Below are 17,500 nucleotides of genomic sequence, written 5' to 3'. Positions count from 1 at the left end.
AGGCGGGTGTCTCTGATTCTTTGACTAGTTAATGGCTATTTAAACCTATCGATATATGAAGTAAAAGTTTTCTGGTCAAATTGTAAAAATCTATTTTGTCAGGGTTCAACGTGCTATGCGTTTAGGTAAAATACAAGATCCGCCAGCCAAATGACATTATACCAACTCACAAAACTGTGTGTAACCTTTAATGTTCAGTTTGATTGACATAATTTAGTGAGAACTCATCACCAACATGCTGTCTAAAAAAAAGAAGAAGAAAAAAAAAGAGCTAAGTGACGTCAATTTCGTTCCTAATTCTATAAGTCTAGTTTACAATTTTATAGTCTAGTGTTTAAGTCTTTGTTGAACACGAATTCTTCGTAAACACGAACCGTTCTATAAACAAATGGGGTATTACGCATGGAAATGGAGTTTTACGTCCTTTAAAAAAAACAAATAGGATTATTTAAAAGGCAATAATTTAAATCTACAATGTATTCGTAGTACACGATTTTACCGTAAACGGTTTTGTATAGTCGCAGATAGCATTTTACATATTATATAAAGTTTTATGTGTCCTAAGAACACAAATAATTAGATTCCGCCTACATCCTATTCATTGGAGACCACTTCCACGAAAAAACGATTAATTCTATTTAAAGCCACAAGGTAATAATAATAATACATGATTTTTATATAACGCCTTACCCCGTATAATATAAACAAGCTCAAAGCGCTTAATAGTAACGTGGCAACTTTCACTCAAACATAAAATTTGAAACAAAGCAATATAATTCTACAGCGTTACATATTAAAAAGAAACGTTTTAAGATGTTTTTAAAAGAATTCTGCATCATTAATGTCTCTGATACATCTTGGAAGGGAGTTCCAGATATAAACGCTGACTAGCGCTTAGTCTCTGACTATCTCTGACTTTAGTCGAGGACTTGAAAAAAAATCGGATTTCATGTGAGCTGACTAAGCAAGTCCCAGACTAAAATCACGTCACCTTCGGACTAAGTTTGGGCCACGTTTTAGTCAAAGCGTCAACAAGATAGCAGCCAATTTTTTAGACGAGAGAGCATACGTCGGTTACGAATGACAGAGGCAAAAAGTGTCCTATTGCTGTTGACACTGGCTTTAAAAAACAACAACTATAAGATAAGTACAGATTGCCGAAAGTACACATTTTTGTGAGTAAAAACTAAAAAAACTGAATCTGATCGGCTCATGCGTTGTGAGTGACTGGAGACTCGAAATCAAAGGATTTGTCTCAAAGAACAATCAAAAAAATGATTTGAAAGTATAATGGAGACAAAAGTTATTCTGCTGGCATTGTAGCTGACTGAAATAATGTGATTCATCAGAACACACTTTTTCTTTTCTTTTGTTGTTGTTGTTGTTGTTGTTGTTGTTGTTTGTTTGTTTGTTTTCTTTTTGTTCAATTTGTTTGAGTTTCATTGAAACTTTCATGGGCCTAAATATAGAATTGACAGTCGACCATCATGGACATCATTGTCGTCGAGCAGTCGAATGTCAATAACACGTGATTTGATTCATCATGACAAAAGTAAGTTAAAATGAGAAAAGAACGAAATATTATCTATACCGGATGTGTTGCTAATTCCTCTTTGGAAATCTTTTGCGTGGACTAGAGAGCGTGATGTTACCCGTACAATATAGCCGAATTAGTCACCGTCCTTACAACGCCCACTTCTAGGCAAGATACTAGCTAGTCCGAGACTAGAAAACGTTCATGAAATCCGATTTCTTTTAGTCACTTGCTTCACTTAGGCCTAAGACTAGCTAGTCACTTATTAGACTAGTAAATAACTAAATCTAGTCCTCGTTCATGAAAACGGGCCAAGAGGTGCCGAATATTCAAACGCATGCTCGCCAATTTTGCGAGTCATTTTTGGCTTCACAAGTATGTGATTATCAGACTTGATCTCAGATTTCTGGATGGGACGTAAAGGTAAGCAAAATCATGTGTGTGCTGAGGATTAAATAGATTCGATCTTCAGATCTATTCAAACTAAAATAAAATGGTATGAAGGGAAATCATAACCAGTTGATCCTTTGCTTTAAAATGGCCTTTCATTTTATAGTTCATCTGCGACAAAACTTTTAATTTTGCTATGTAACACGTTAACACATCCGCGTAAAAAAAAAAACAACCTTTTTTTTCTTCTTCATTTGGATTCAATTAATTAATTTAGGGAGGATGGAAAAGGGAGAGGGGGGGGGGGGGGTTAAGACAGCTAAGGGTGGAGCTTTCGCTTCTCAAAAGAAAGGACCGGTATCGATACCGGTTCAAGTCGAAATATTTCATCCCTTCTTTAAAACTTTATAAAATTGTATCAGGTTTGAATTGTGTTTTTGTAGCTGCTTCCAACTTGTCGTCCCTAACTAAGGAGCAGCAGAGATTGGCTCCCACTACCCACACCTTTATTATCCCGGTTTCCCATAATATAGTCCACCAGACCTTACGTCGGATCTCCGCCGCCCATAGATGAATCCCGCTAATGGGAAAGTCGTCGGCACACCCGGCTATGTCTCAAACAGCACGGTGGGTGCTGTCTTACAACACCGGATGCCAATACGCGGTCTTCTGCGGACCTGGATGCAGAGCCCAGTCGGTGCCTGCACCGGCGACCAGACAGGATACAACGGCTTGAGCCTTCCTAACCACGTCAGCGGTCGAAGCTCTGCGAGTTTAGGTGGCGGGGGTCGTCTGGGTACAAATAACTCCATAAGCCCAGGAGTTTTCTCCAACCTGCCAGAAGTCTTGGTTCCCACTCCGGCTGCACCGTTAGTCTGAGTCACGGGCACCACCCTCAAAGGAGGTTCCAAGTTCTCGCATCAAGGTCTCGTACATCTCCAGGTTTTGCCAAGTTCCCACGATTGAGCCTCGTACGGCTCCTGCCAGCAAGGAGGTACCGCGCTCTCATTCCATCGGGCCACGATTCCCCAAACCATGACCCTTTCTGTGCCGCCATTTGGGACACGTACTCTCTGTCCCAAACAGGAGCCGTGTCTCCAGCACGTCCTGGCCCGCAAAGCCAACGCTCCATGGATGTAGCCGCCGTCCTCGCCTTGCGGTTGGACTCGCGTTGCCATTGGTCCGCCTTACCGCTTTAGGTTGAGGCTACTGTTGAGTGGGATAACAGAATGGAGCCGTGGCTAGCCAGACGATGTGGTTAGGGTTAGGGTTAGGGTTAGGGTTAGGGTTAGGGTTAGGGTTAGGGTTAGGGGTCCGGTAAGCGCTGGCCGTGAAGCGGCTTACCAGACGAGTGACCAGGATAGGGGGAGTTGAGTCCCTATTCGGCAGGCGGGTTGGATCACCATTCCGTTCGTGCTGACCACGTCAGGCGGACATTAGTTTGTTTTCGTTTTTAAGGGTTTTACGGCGCTTGCAACACATTTAGGTCATATCAGCGCCAGTAAAAAGGAAGAAAATTGGATAGTAAAGACATTTTTGATGTAGGGAGGGCTTGAAGAAAAAGTAAGACAAAGAGGAATCGGTTCAAATAGGGAACAGATTTAGATTCCAAGAGCACACCATCAGTATACTTAGTTTGAGAAGACCTAAAAATCGCAACCAGACACCAGCACAGGTCCCCACTAGGAGGAATACACTCAAATGTTTACAAATCATAAGGTTTTTTAAAAAAATAACACACATAAGAGAGATGATTAACAAGGAAAAAAATATCATCTCCCAAAACTCTAACTATACATTTGACTGTTTCCCTCCCAGCTAGGATATCCGGCCAGGGCCTGGACAAAACCAAGTAATCTCATTCCAATACAAAGACAGAAAGCATGTTGGAAAACTGATATAGAGGGATAGAAGACGCAGTAAGTACCTCCCTGCCCACTGTGGGAGGTGGCGGACGTTAGGGTGACTTTTAGACAATGGGTGCCCAACATTGTATAAAGTTATTCTCTTTTTCTCATCGTGTTCCTTTTCTTCCTGCATTATACTACGGCATTCTGTCTGATATTTAAAATATCAGTCGTTTAAAACAGCCTTGGTGGAGAATAAGCCCCCAAAAAATGATAGTATCTATTAGATTAATGTATCTGAGCCGAATAAAATAAATGAAATTGATGGACTTGAATAAATTATTCATAAATCTCATACACCTATCTCTTACCTTCAATGTTCTTTAAATCTTTACGTCAACGAAACAATAACACAATATTATAATACATAGTATAACTCTATTATATTTCATACCTATTTTATAGATATGACGGTTTTTAATTTCCTGTCCTAAAATTAGGTACCACTCGACGTGCACTTATTTTCAGGTATGATAAGCCAATTCCTTATGGGCTCGGTGTTGTAATAAAAACCTTTTAAAAATGACGAAAAATAATATAGTCCATTACAAAAATGTTAAACTAGGCCCATAATGGTGTTTGGATGTCAGACCTGCATATATGTACACGTCGGCACCACTAAAATAATATGCAAAATACAAAAATTTACTTTGTGTACATAGTTTCTACAGTACCTTCAAACAACTTATCTCACTCAATCTATGACCAAAGTATTATTCAACAACCTCTCCACCCAATTCGATTGTTTTCTATGATGTAAAGGTCAACAGATTCTATTCTATTCATTACGATTGCGAGTTCAAATCAAACAAAGGACGAAATTCAAACACTGCCATGCTGTGCAGTGAGAAAAGGATTATTTTCAAATAGACAGAAACTCTTTACTTCAAATTTCGATTAACTCAATATGACACGTTGAGTCCTGTGTTTAATCATTTTTGACAAGTGCAGTAAAGAAAGTCTGGCCACAGAGAGAAAAAAATTTAGTAATTTTGTCGGTATTATTGAATTCATGATACTTGATAATAGGACATTATTTCTTGTTCTTTTTTAAATGATTATTACTACAGCCACAAAAGCGCAAAAGAATAAGGACAAAGTGTTAAAGTGTTCAGAGAAGATAATCTATGTTTACATACAGACAATTAAATTATGTCAAATCACTTTGAAATCAAGATCTTTGAAGCCGTAGGTGTACTCGTTGAAAAGTTGTGATAAGGCCTTTATTTGCCCTTCACCTACAGACACATAGATAAAGATTTTGAAAGAAAAGAAATTTATATAAACGCGCAGGAATGCCTACTAGAGTAAAAGTAATCTTAATTATCATCATCATCAGCAGGAGCAGCAGCAGCAGCAGCAGCAGCAGTAGTAGTAGTAGTAGTAGTAGTAGTAGTAGTAGTAGTAGTAGTAGTAGTAGTAGTAGTAGTAGTAGTAGTAGTAGTAGTAGTAGTAGTAGTAGTAGTAGAGTGGTGGTGGTTTATCAACATTAGTGCAGAAGCGACAACAGTAGCTGTTGTTACTGTTTGTGATGTATGTTGCCATTGTTTTGTGGATGTTGCTGCTGTGGATATATATATATATATATATATATATATATATATATATATATATTTATATATATATATATATATATATATTATATATATATATATATATATATATATATATATATATTCTCAGCACCAATAATTTCAAGGTGACAAAAAGCTAATAACAAGAGTATGGTAAGCATAACTTGCACAAAATAGAGAGACAAAACACAACCCCGTCATGGCCTTCGTCTGATAACAACAGTCATACTAGTCGAAGGGAGATACGTGTTTGTTTTTGAATCCTTTCTGTCTAGTACACGATTCATTTTAATCATTATTTAATGCTATTTTTAAGCATCATATTGAAAAAAAAAAGATGAAACGGTAAAAATAAAGAGAGAATCATCGGTTGAGAATCCCGACACAAGTTTTATTTGCTACATCTTTTATGATTGACTTTTGCCCTCTACGAAAACTATGAAACAGGACCTGTAAGAAATAGTCAACAATGCACTTTCTTCGACCATGAAGATAGGATGCATCATTTTGAAAATAACACCATGCAAAATTAAACAATTTAATACGTATTTACACCGCATGTCGTTATCATGAAAATATTTTTTTTCTGACCAAAACTGCAAAGATAAACAATCTGACAACTCAAACCTCAGCAAAACATCAAGTATCAAATAAAGAATCTTTGTTTCGATTTTCTTATATCGCATTGATGCTCACTGTTAGTAGGCTACCACGAAACAACATAATGTTATTAATCGGTTAGCCCGTTGCCAAGGAAACCAAGCAATTACTCCGCCATCGTAATAGCTTCTTGTATCGACAAACTGCTAGGCAGAGATAGAAGGGCATTTAGTACATCTACAAGTCGTATGGCACAGGTTACAAAGACTTTAGTTGACTTGTAGATTCAAGTTGTAAACCTTTTAATGTTATACAACGGACTGATGAATGACAGTGTAGACATGGATATTTTTTCCGTCAATTTCCGATTACTCTGAATTGGCGTAGAGCAGTCAATAGATAATTTATCTTAAAATCCATAAGAATAACAATTAAACGACGATTAGGAAAAAAAAAAACAACAACACAGGAGCCACACCCACTAAACGGTTTTGCGTCTCCCCCTGTACGCTGGAAATGAGAAATATGTAAACAAGTTCACACACACACACACACACACACACACAGAGAGAGAGAGAGAGAGAGAGAGAGAGAGAGAGAGAGAGAGAGAGAGAGAGAGAGAGAGAGTGGAGGCGGGGGTGGGGGGGGGGAGGTTCAAATGAAATAGTGAAGGAGAAAATGAAATCAAATCATCCCCCCCCCCCCCCCCCATTTAACATCTCCCCGACACTGTATTATTTTGCAATTTCTGCCATGCCACATGTCAATTGACTCGCTATAAAATTTGACAAATCGTCTAAATCAATTGAAGCGCAATAATTGGAAAATTGGAAGAACAGGTCATGTGCCAAGCTAGAAATTATAGCCATATTCTAGTTGCGAAAAAATATATGGCGGAGTCCATCAGACTAGTTAAAAAAAAAAGATTTTGCCAGTCTCTCTCTCTCTCTCTCTCTCTCTCTCTCTCTCTCTCTCTCTCTCTCTCTCTCTCTCTCTCTCTCTCTCTCTCTCCATTTACGCGGGCGTTTGAATATGCACCCTCGTATTTCATGCACATACAAAATATTGCGTTATATTCAAAACCTCATGTCTTTTTTTTATTATGGACAAAACAAAACAAAAACAAACCAAAAAAAAAAAAACAACAAACAAACAAAAAAAAAAAACTGTAAATGGCAATATTTTGTCCATTCCATATATTATTATACATTAGACGCTTTTTATTTGAGGTTAAATTACAAGAGGAGTGGACAGTAAAGCTAGAGGCAATCTTAAATAACATTTGATTCGAAAAATTAAATCGAAATGAATAATTTTCAGAGATAACAATTTTTAATCGAGAAGCGTACAATAGGATTTGGAGTATTTCAACGGTTCTCAGCTTTATTGCAAGTAATGTCCAGGCTAAACGACTTGATGTCTCATCAACGTAAATAATTGGTACAAAACGAAATATTATGACACTTTAATTGGCCCTACGCCAAAGACGCAACGTTTTCCTTTGAGTTGTCCTATTTATTATTGTTTTTTTTTTTCATTATATAAAACCATTTTCCTTTACTTTTTCTGCTTTTAAATACCTAAATAATTAAATTAAAATGTAAATAAAAATAACAACAACAATAACAACAATAATAATAATAATAATAATAATAATAATAATAATAATAATAATAATAATAATAATAATAATAATAATAAAATAATAATAATAATAATAATAATAATAATAATAATAATAATAATAATAATAATAATAATAAAATAATAATAATAATAATAATAACAATAATAATAATAGATTGTTATTTTCCAAAAAATATGGCAATTTGTTTATTTAGATATACTTGTGAAATGAAATGTTTTATGATAATTATAATATATGTACAGAGGAACTACACCACACAGACTATTCTATTTCTCTTCTTCCTAGTCTCTCTCTCTATCTCTCTTTCGCTCTATCTCTCTCTCTCTCTCTCTCTCTCTCTCTCTCTCTCCCCCCTCTCTCTCTTTAGCTGTATTAAATGGAATAATCAACATTATTATAGCTGATGGATCGAATGTCGATAGGTATTTATTCGTTCTGTAATATCATCTTCAAGAGTTAGAGAAATGATAAGGTATAATGGATAATGGTGGTGTATGATCATAATAGATGATGATGATGATGATGATGATGATGATGACGACGATGACGACGACGATGATGAGACGTTGTGGTGGTGGTGGTGGTGGTGGTGGTGGTGGTGGTGGTGGTGGTGGTGGTGGTGATGCTTACCTTGCAATGTGATAATATTATTATTATATTATACTGAATATTCCGGGCAGTGCTGTCACAATATGAACCCTATTGGATGGACAATCTTTGTAGCACAATAATATACCATGTCCGTAGAATGGATGGTCACAGCAGTATTATTATTATTACAGTATAAACCCAAACACGTATCAACTTACAAGTCACTTGATACATCACCTCCACATCAACCATGACCAGGGCTAGGCGCGGGTCGCATTATCGTATCGTTACTACATGATATATCAGTCCATGGATCTCCGCATATTTGTCATTTATCCCTTTGTATGCGTTTTGAACACAGTTTTGCCATATCTGATTGTATACTATAGATAAGTTATATGACACACACACACACACACACACACACACACACACACACACAAACACCGCCCAAAAACATAATTTAAAAATGTAAATAAAAAAGGAAATTCTCTGGTATATAAAAATAATACCTACAATATGAATGGTGGTCGGCCATGTTGTATGTTTTCCATATTTAAGTCAGGTGTCTTGTGACTTGACATTATACGAAAAGTAAAGAGAGAATGAAAGTAAAATGACTAGGTACATATTTGCTGATTTGGCTAAACACGTCGGATGTCGCACGAGCTAGATTTGAGATAATTATGAGCGAATAAAGGTGAAAAATGTTCGGTATTTATCTTTGTCCAGATAACAACAAATAACAACAGATAACTTGGAGTTCTGTACATAAAATTGGGGCCTAGTTGGCGCTATCTTGAGATTTCAAAATTATATCAAATTTAGTCCTAAACCAACTACATTAACAAATCAAAAATTTGTAAAACAGTAATAAAACTAGTGGGGAACCTGCAATATTTGGGGTAAATAACAGGCACTCATCTATGATAATACTACTACATTGTGGAAATTAACACAGATGGAGCAGAATGTTTTCAGTCATCGACGATCAAAGTCAGCCCGGTATCAAAGTTTGTAGGTGCGCGTAAACGAATCTGGCAACATGGTGGCTAGAGGACGATTCCCAACATCAAATGACCGATCATTATGCCCTAGCAGATTTTATAAATAATTACTTGAGACAACGGGCAATATAATTACCCTTAATCTAAAAAAGGTCTGCAAGTTATTCGTATATCAATCTGAAAAAAAAATAGTGCAATAGTTTTTACATTTTCCAATAATTTTGTCCTCGTTGGTAAACATTCAACATGGGCTGTACGAGACAATTCGGACCTCCAGCCAATTATTGATCTCACTTGAAAAAGGTTTTTCTCGATTGAAGACAATAAAGACATTAGCCCAGGTCTTGTATCAAAGTCACAAATTTCCAATTTTCTTCGGCGTGACAAAAAATCCTTCTTAAATATGTAACATTTTCATCCTCTCAAAAAGCTTAATACCCAAAGTAAAAAAGCAACATCTCAGAGCCATAAGACCTATGACGTTTATCCCATCTTTTATAACGTCAAACGGATATTCGCAATCACTTGGATAGGACGTTTGTCTATCGCAAAATAAAACTGTATGTATTATATTTTATATCTACTGGCTTGTCATAAAATCGATTTATGCATTATCACATCTTTCTATCTAATTATCCATTTATTTATTCAGTTGAATTTACTTTTAACTTATGTGTTTATTTATTTATTTACTGATTTTATTTTTTAAATGAGCTTCTATATAGCGCAAAATCCACTTAAAGTGCTCGAAGCGCTTTACAAGGGGTCCCTGGCCAACAGCAATATGCAACATGTAAGACGGGACATGACGCCTGTTAGGCGATATTACATCGGACAGAGACAACGCTGTCAACGGCCAGGTACTCATTTTACACCCGAGTACGGTGAGAGAATGTGAGTAAAGAGACTTTTCCAAGGACTCAACTATGCCAGGACCTTCCGATCCGAAAGCGAGTGTCATACCACAAGACCACATAGCCTCACTGATTTATTTGTATATTTATTCATTTATCAACAGGGGTCACGAGGTCCCGGGTTTGAGAGTTTTTGCCAAGACGAGGGTCATTTAAATCGATCGATATTTGAAGAACGAGTTTTCTAATGTTTAAATACGCCTCTTTCTTTCAGCAGCTAATTCGTTAAATAAAGCTTACAATAAGCATAAATTAAACATACCAGATAGAATTCCCAGGAACACCAATCAGTTTGTCAAATGTCAACAAATTAATATCCATGACTTTATCCGGAAAATTAAAATCCAACCTTTTTCTACACCCTCACGTTTGTGTATGACTATGACCAATTCGATTGACATGAAATAAGATATCACAGTACAATATGTGTTGTGAACATTACTACGACACATTCACCAATCACTTTTTTTTTCCATTTTGGCCAATCGATGAAGATGACTCTCAAATTGTCAAAATAAGTATCTAATATGACTCTTCTTTGAACGTCGATAACATCTCATATTTGAGACTTTTTCACACAAGTAGAAAAGCATATTCTTTTATCGATATTAAAGGTAAAACAATCTTGACCAAAATGAAAAATGACGTAGTTTGTCATTTCATTGCACGGCAAACTACCAGTCCGTCCAGATGTCACACTATTGTTGTGATGTTTGCATCCTCCATAAAAACCATCCACTCGAAACGAAAATCCAATAATAATCCTGAATATATACACGGTAGGGATATTATGGGATTTTGTTTATTACCATTTTCGCTCAGTTACCTTCGTTATGTTTGGGTATGGGTCACGAATGATCAATAACCCACGCAAAACACTATTACTTCATCAGCATCATGATATTCAAATTCTAAAAACAAAAGGAGGAAAAGCTCAAGTTGTTATTTTTACAACAACTACTTCTACTACTAACTACTACTTCTAACTACTACTACTACTACTACTACTACTACTACTTCTACTACTACTGCTACTACTACTACTGCTACTACTAACTGCTAACTACTAACTACTACTACTAACTAACTACTACTACTACTACTAACTACTACTACTACTACTACTACTATACTACTACTACTACTACTACTATACTACTACTACTACTACGACGACGACGACGAACCACTTATACTACTACTACTAAGCTCTACCACTACTACTACTACTACTACTACTACTACTACTACTACTACTACTACTACTACTACTACGAACCACTTATACTACTACTACTAAGCTCTACCACTACTACTACTACTACTACTACTACTACTACTACTACTACTACTACTACTACTACTGCTGCTGCTGCTGCTGCTGCTACTAACTACTACTACTACTACTACTACTACTACTACTACTACTACTACTACTACTACTTCTACTACTACTACTACTACTACTACTACGAACCACTTATTCTACTACTACTACTAAGTTCTACTACTCCTACTACTACTACTACTCCTACTCCTACTACTACTACTACTACGAACCACTTATACTACTACTACTACTACTAAGTTCTACTACTACTACTACCACTACTACTACTACTACTACTACTACTACTACTACTACTACTACTACTACTACTACTACTACTACTACTTTCTACGACTATTACTACTACTACTACTACTACTACTACTACTACTACTAGTACTACTACTACTACTAACCACTTATACTACTACTACTAAGTTCTACTACTACTACTACTACTACTACTACTACTACTACTACTATACTACTACTACTACTACAATACTACTACTACTACTACTACTACTACTGTTGCAGACATCGGCGATCATGTCCCTCCAACCATATCTGTCCTCAGATCTTCTCAATAGCTCGATTCCTGCTTGACAGTGGGCTTTGAATATAATTTTAGAATGCCGCGCTCAAGAATGGGGAGACGAGAATCCGGTCGATATGGAATATAGAAGTCTTGTGGAAACATCGAATATACATCGATTCATTAGGCTGTGCCCACAATTAATCAATGTATTGTTTGTTCATCAAGAACAGCGGCACGTATTTTTTTCCTTTTTTTTTTTTTTTTTTTTGTTAAAAATTTTAGAAAATAATAATAATAGTAGTAATAGCAATATCAATGATGATGCTATTGAAGACGGTGTGATGTTGGTGATAACGACGAATAATAATAATAATAATAATAATAATAATAATAATAATAATAATAATAATAATAATAATAATATATTAATAAATAATAATAATAATAATAATAATAATAATAATAATAATAATAAATAATAATAATAATAATAATAATAATAATAATAATAATAATAATAATAATAATAACACCCTTTAATTATAACCAACCGGTGTGTAAGTGTATGTGTGTGTGTGTGTGTGTGTGTGTGTGTGTGTTGAAAACAGTAACAGATAATTAGAATGAGACATGCAGCGACGACTTGGCGACATGTCCAGAAACAGATCGATAAAAAGTCATTCATTAACGTGGCAGTGGGCAGCAATGTGTGGAGTCGCCAGGACAGGCCTGAAGGTCGTCAGGCGGTCATACTATTTGACCCCTGACCTATTATCAGGGTTAAAAATGGCAGAGATTTTACAGTTCATCTCTCTCTCTCTCTCTCTCTCTCTCTCTCTCTCTCTCTCTCTCTCTCTCTCTCTCTCTCTCTCTCTCTCTCTCTCTCTCCTCTTCTCTTCTCTTCTATCTATCTATCTATCTGCTTATCTATCTGTTTATCTATTTATCTATCTTTATCTATTTATCTATCTATATCTATTTATCTATCTCTATCTATCTATCTCTTCTCTTCTATCTACCTACCTATATATCTGCGTATCTATCTGTTTATCTATTAATCTAACTATCTCTATCTATTTATCTATCTCTATCTATCTATTTATCTATCTATCTCTAAATATTTATCTATCTATCTATATCTATTTATCCATCCATCTATCTATCTATCTATCTATCTATCTATCTATCTATCTATCTATCTATCTATCTGACTGTCTATCTATCTACCTGTATGTCTCTCTATATATTAGATTATATACATATATCCCATTGGCTTGCCCTCTATATGGCTAATTTTGACAGTATAATTTGTTACAAATTATATAATTGCAATTAACGATCAATGACAGACCGTGGTAACCGACTCATCATCATCATCATCACCACCACCACAACCACCACCACCACCACCGGTCACATCCATCACTGTTATAATATTATTTGAATACTTTTTCCAAGGGACATGACTTAGTAAATCATCCTACTTCACAAAGCAATACTGGATACTCTCCCCTTATATAGTTGTAATTAATAAGTAGACTACTACTGTGTTATGTTATATTATCTATTCTATGTATACAGTATAACAAAGTTCCAAATCTCGCTCGTTTATCAACACAAATCAATGATACTCTAAAGACATTATTTCCATTTTAAAGTCCATATAATATATGAGGTAGGACATTCAAAGTAGAATTCATATCACCCATGAATGTGGTGTCGGTGGCCCAGTGCTATGGTGTCGTGTCTTGCAACAAATCATGTGATTGATACTCGGTTGGACCAAAAGATGAATATAGATCGCTCCCATTAACTTTTGTTGTACCTTTTGATTTTTTATAGTCTGGATAATACAGTTTAGTGAGCATTACTCATAAACGTGGATGGCAAAAAACAATAACAAAGACTAGATTGACGTCAACTTCATTCTATCTATAGTTTAGTGAGAATCATTCATAAACATGGATGGCAAAAAAAAAACAATAACAACGACCTGAGTGACGTCAACCTCGTTCTATCTATAGTTCCTTGTACGGAGACACATTCGTTCTGGGAAATGATTTCTATGAGATAACCATTCTATAGTATTTATTGTTATGGCTAACTCACCCCCCATCATCGTCGTCGTCCTCATCGTATACCGTTGAGTGTAGGGCCGTGGTAGACTGGGCCTTCACTGCCACCACTACGTCCTCCTTCTTTCTCTTCTTGCTGCTGAAAAATTTCCGCACCGCCGACAAGGGCTTGAACTTTTTCTTCTTTCCATCTCCTCGAATATCTGAAAAGGAGATAACAATCGATTCATATATATATATATATATATATATATTATATATATATATATATATATATATATATATAATATATATATATATATATATATATTAGTCCTTACGATGGATGAAAAGGCCTGAAACATGGATGTAGACTGACTCCAACATTGTGATAAATATTAAAATAATAATTCACTCCATTGCTACATGTCGAGCATTCGTACCAAATTTGTATCCAACACGATTCTATATATATATATAATATATATATATATATATATATATATATATATATATTATATATATACATATATATATATATATATATATATATATATATATATATATAATATAATAATAATATAAATATATAATATATAAATATAAATATATAATAATATATAAATATTAATATAATAATAATATATAATGAAAAATAAGTGAATCAAATAAAGAAGTCAAAAATGCTCAGGGATCGGGATGTATCACTAATTTTGTAGCATGAAACGGAGTGCATAACCATATGAACAGGGCGCTAGTCTATCGTCAAGTTTGTTTTTTCTCCCACAACAGCTAGCAGACTATAGTTACCTAATTATTGTTGAGTGGACAGTGGGGTCTAAATGGGTATAGTTATAGTGCATCCAGACTGATGATACCAGTCCAGTCCCGTCTGCTTGTGAGCGAATGTTCTACCACGAAGTCTCAGCTGGATCGGGTTATCTATATAAATTTGTGAGTTAAAATGTGATGGGTCCGTTATTTCTGTTTACCGAGAAAATGTTAAACATGCCAGAACTAAATTAAACTCAAAGGCCCCCGATGCTATAACACTTTAAGGCATAAGTTTCAGGTGAACATTGAATCCCTTCGTCCGCACATCCATTGTCGAAAACACTACATATTCTATCATTCGTATTTATTTTGTTATTGTTTTCATATTGTATTCATCCCATGTGACTTTGACTTGTGCGTTGTACCAAAATTCGATATGTCAATCATAAGCATTGAGTTTAAAAGAACTGTTCCGATCTACTCCAGTCTAACAATTAAACACGTGACCGATGACGTTAATCCGGTATTATGTTGTGGGGAACCGGTGAATTTAAAGGAGTTTAGAGGAGGTGAGGCTCCGGAACACTGGCTTTCCGAAATAAAACGTTTCAAATCAAGTTAACATTTGACAGTTTAAGAGTTTACCAACAACTTTCAGCGTCAGACCCATCCAAGTATCAAACCGATTTATACGATTGGGAGTCAAAAAGTTTTCAAAATCATTTTTTGTGTGTGTGCCTACACCACTGTTCCCTTTATAATCTTATCAAAACTTTGGCTGCCCCCCCCCCCCCCCCCTTTCCTTCCATCCCACGCCCCTTCTCTCTCTCTCTCTCTCTCTCTCTCTCTCTCTCTCTCTCTCTCTCTCTCTCTCTCTCTCTCTCTCTCTCTCAACAATATTATTACAGTATATAAAATATGTCTCTAGCTCTTACCATAGGCTTCTGCCACAGTAACCACCATCGCTTTTTGTTGGCGATGTCAACAAGAATTAATTCACGTTCCAAAGAATTTCCGATACAAAGCTAATCACAGCCCAGTTTGCGAGTGGTACACGTACACGGTTTACACAACACTACCCACCTACCGAAATCATCCACAACCATAAAGGGGACACATTTCTAAAGGAAGTAGATTTCTAGTTTTACTTTCCCGCTCGATTGACAGAAAACACACCTTTCCGATTCATTAGAAAGAATCACACCAACTTTTTCACGTTCATAAATTAAGTAGAAGACACAAAGCAAACAAAAGTTGGTTTAGTTAGGTTTGATTAGCTGTCTTAAGATAATAAAACGAAGGGTGAAAATAACACAACAATAACAGCAGAATAATGACAACAACAGCAGCAGCAGCAGTAACATCAACAGTAACAACAACAACACCATCACCAACAACAACAACAATCATAATAATAAAAATAATAATGATAATAATAATAATAATAATAATAATAATAATAATAATAATAATAATAATAATAATAATAATGATAATAATAATAATAACAATAACTAACAATAATAATAATAAGAAGATAGCAACAATGTCTTATTTGCAACATAGCAAAGCAAAATAAAAACAAGACCAAACAAACAAACAAAAATAACAAAAGAGACCCCAAAAATAATTTTTAAATAACTAAATAAACCAACGTGTAATTGGCTACGACTTTCACCATTCTTTCTTTCCTTTTTTTTCGAGTTTCATGACCCGACATTTGTATTTTCAAATCCAGAGATTTTAAAAAATTACAAAACTACAATGAAAAAGAAACTGCATTTATATTGTGTTTATGAATGTTGAACAACTCATTTTAGACGTTTTATAATTCTTACAATTTTACCAAATCTCGTAGCAAACATTTCACACAATATCATTCTGACGAATTGCCTGTTGTACGTTGGTGCCAAATGGGGACAAGATATAGACAACAATGCTTTGGACCAGTGAGTGGAACTAGGGAATCTAACGTCCATCTTCGATATGGATTGTGTGACCTTATTCGTTCATAAAGCCTGGTTGATATAATTTAGTAAGAACTAATCACGAAAATGACTGTCTAAAAATAATAACAAAGAATTGAGTGACGTCAATGTCGTTCCTTCTATAAGAAGAAAATGATAAAACATGTATACAAGTGCATTTCTTTACAGGGATTTTTTGTCTTTCAAATATCGACGAAGTTAGTTGAGAATTAATGTCAAGCTGATACCTGAATCAATCAAACTTTAAACAAAACGAAGCCACGGTATACAAATCATTTGGAAAAGTCAAGCTATGTCAAGAATGGCCAGTGACCGACTGGGCGACTCTTGACTGTAAAATTCCTGGCTTTACCTATTTAACAAGCATCATCCCATTAGACTGGGCATCTTTTGCGTACTTGTGCTAGACATTCACATCCGACTTGAATGGTTTCCCTGTACATTGGTTCTTGTTCGACGTAAATACTCCTTAGACGACGTGTACATGTATGCAGGTCTGACATCCGAACGCAAATATAGGCCAAGTATAACATTGTTGTAATGGACAATATTTTGCGTCATTATTTGAGATTTCCATTAGAACAATGAGACCACAATAAAATGGGTAATCAGACCGGCAAAAAAAGTGCACGTCAGTCATATCCATTGTTT

The 17,500-nt window shown here is 35.4% G+C and overlaps 1 protein-coding gene across 4 annotated transcripts in view; it reads right to left on the bottom strand.

Annotated features, from left to right (window-relative positions):
• LOC144971427 (uncharacterized) overlaps positions 1 to 17,500 on the bottom strand; it is a 94,839-nt gene that overhangs the window by 24,577 nt on the left and 52,762 nt on the right. For 2 of the 4 annotated variants that reach the window (XM_078912325.1, XM_078912331.1), the window contains exon 4: positions 14,143 to 14,311. In XM_078912325.1, the coding sequence (XP_078768451.1) occupies positions 14,143 to 14,311 (169 nt within the window). Of the gene's footprint in view, positions 1 to 8,283; positions 8,541 to 10,427; positions 11,078 to 14,142; positions 14,312 to 17,500 lie in introns of those variants that run through there. The other 2 variants (XM_078912327.1, XM_078912329.1) reach the window with 2 other exon arrangements.

Source organism: Berghia stephanieae, chromosome 4, assembly GCF_034508935.2.
Source record: "Berghia stephanieae isolate SIO BIC M18660-M18661 chromosome 4, UCSD_Bste_1.3, whole genome shotgun sequence".
NCBI lineage: Eukaryota > Metazoa > Mollusca > Gastropoda > Nudibranchia > Aeolidiidae > Berghia > Berghia stephanieae.
Note: the sequence above shows the minus strand (reverse complement) of the source record. Positions and strands in the feature narration are given on the sequence as shown.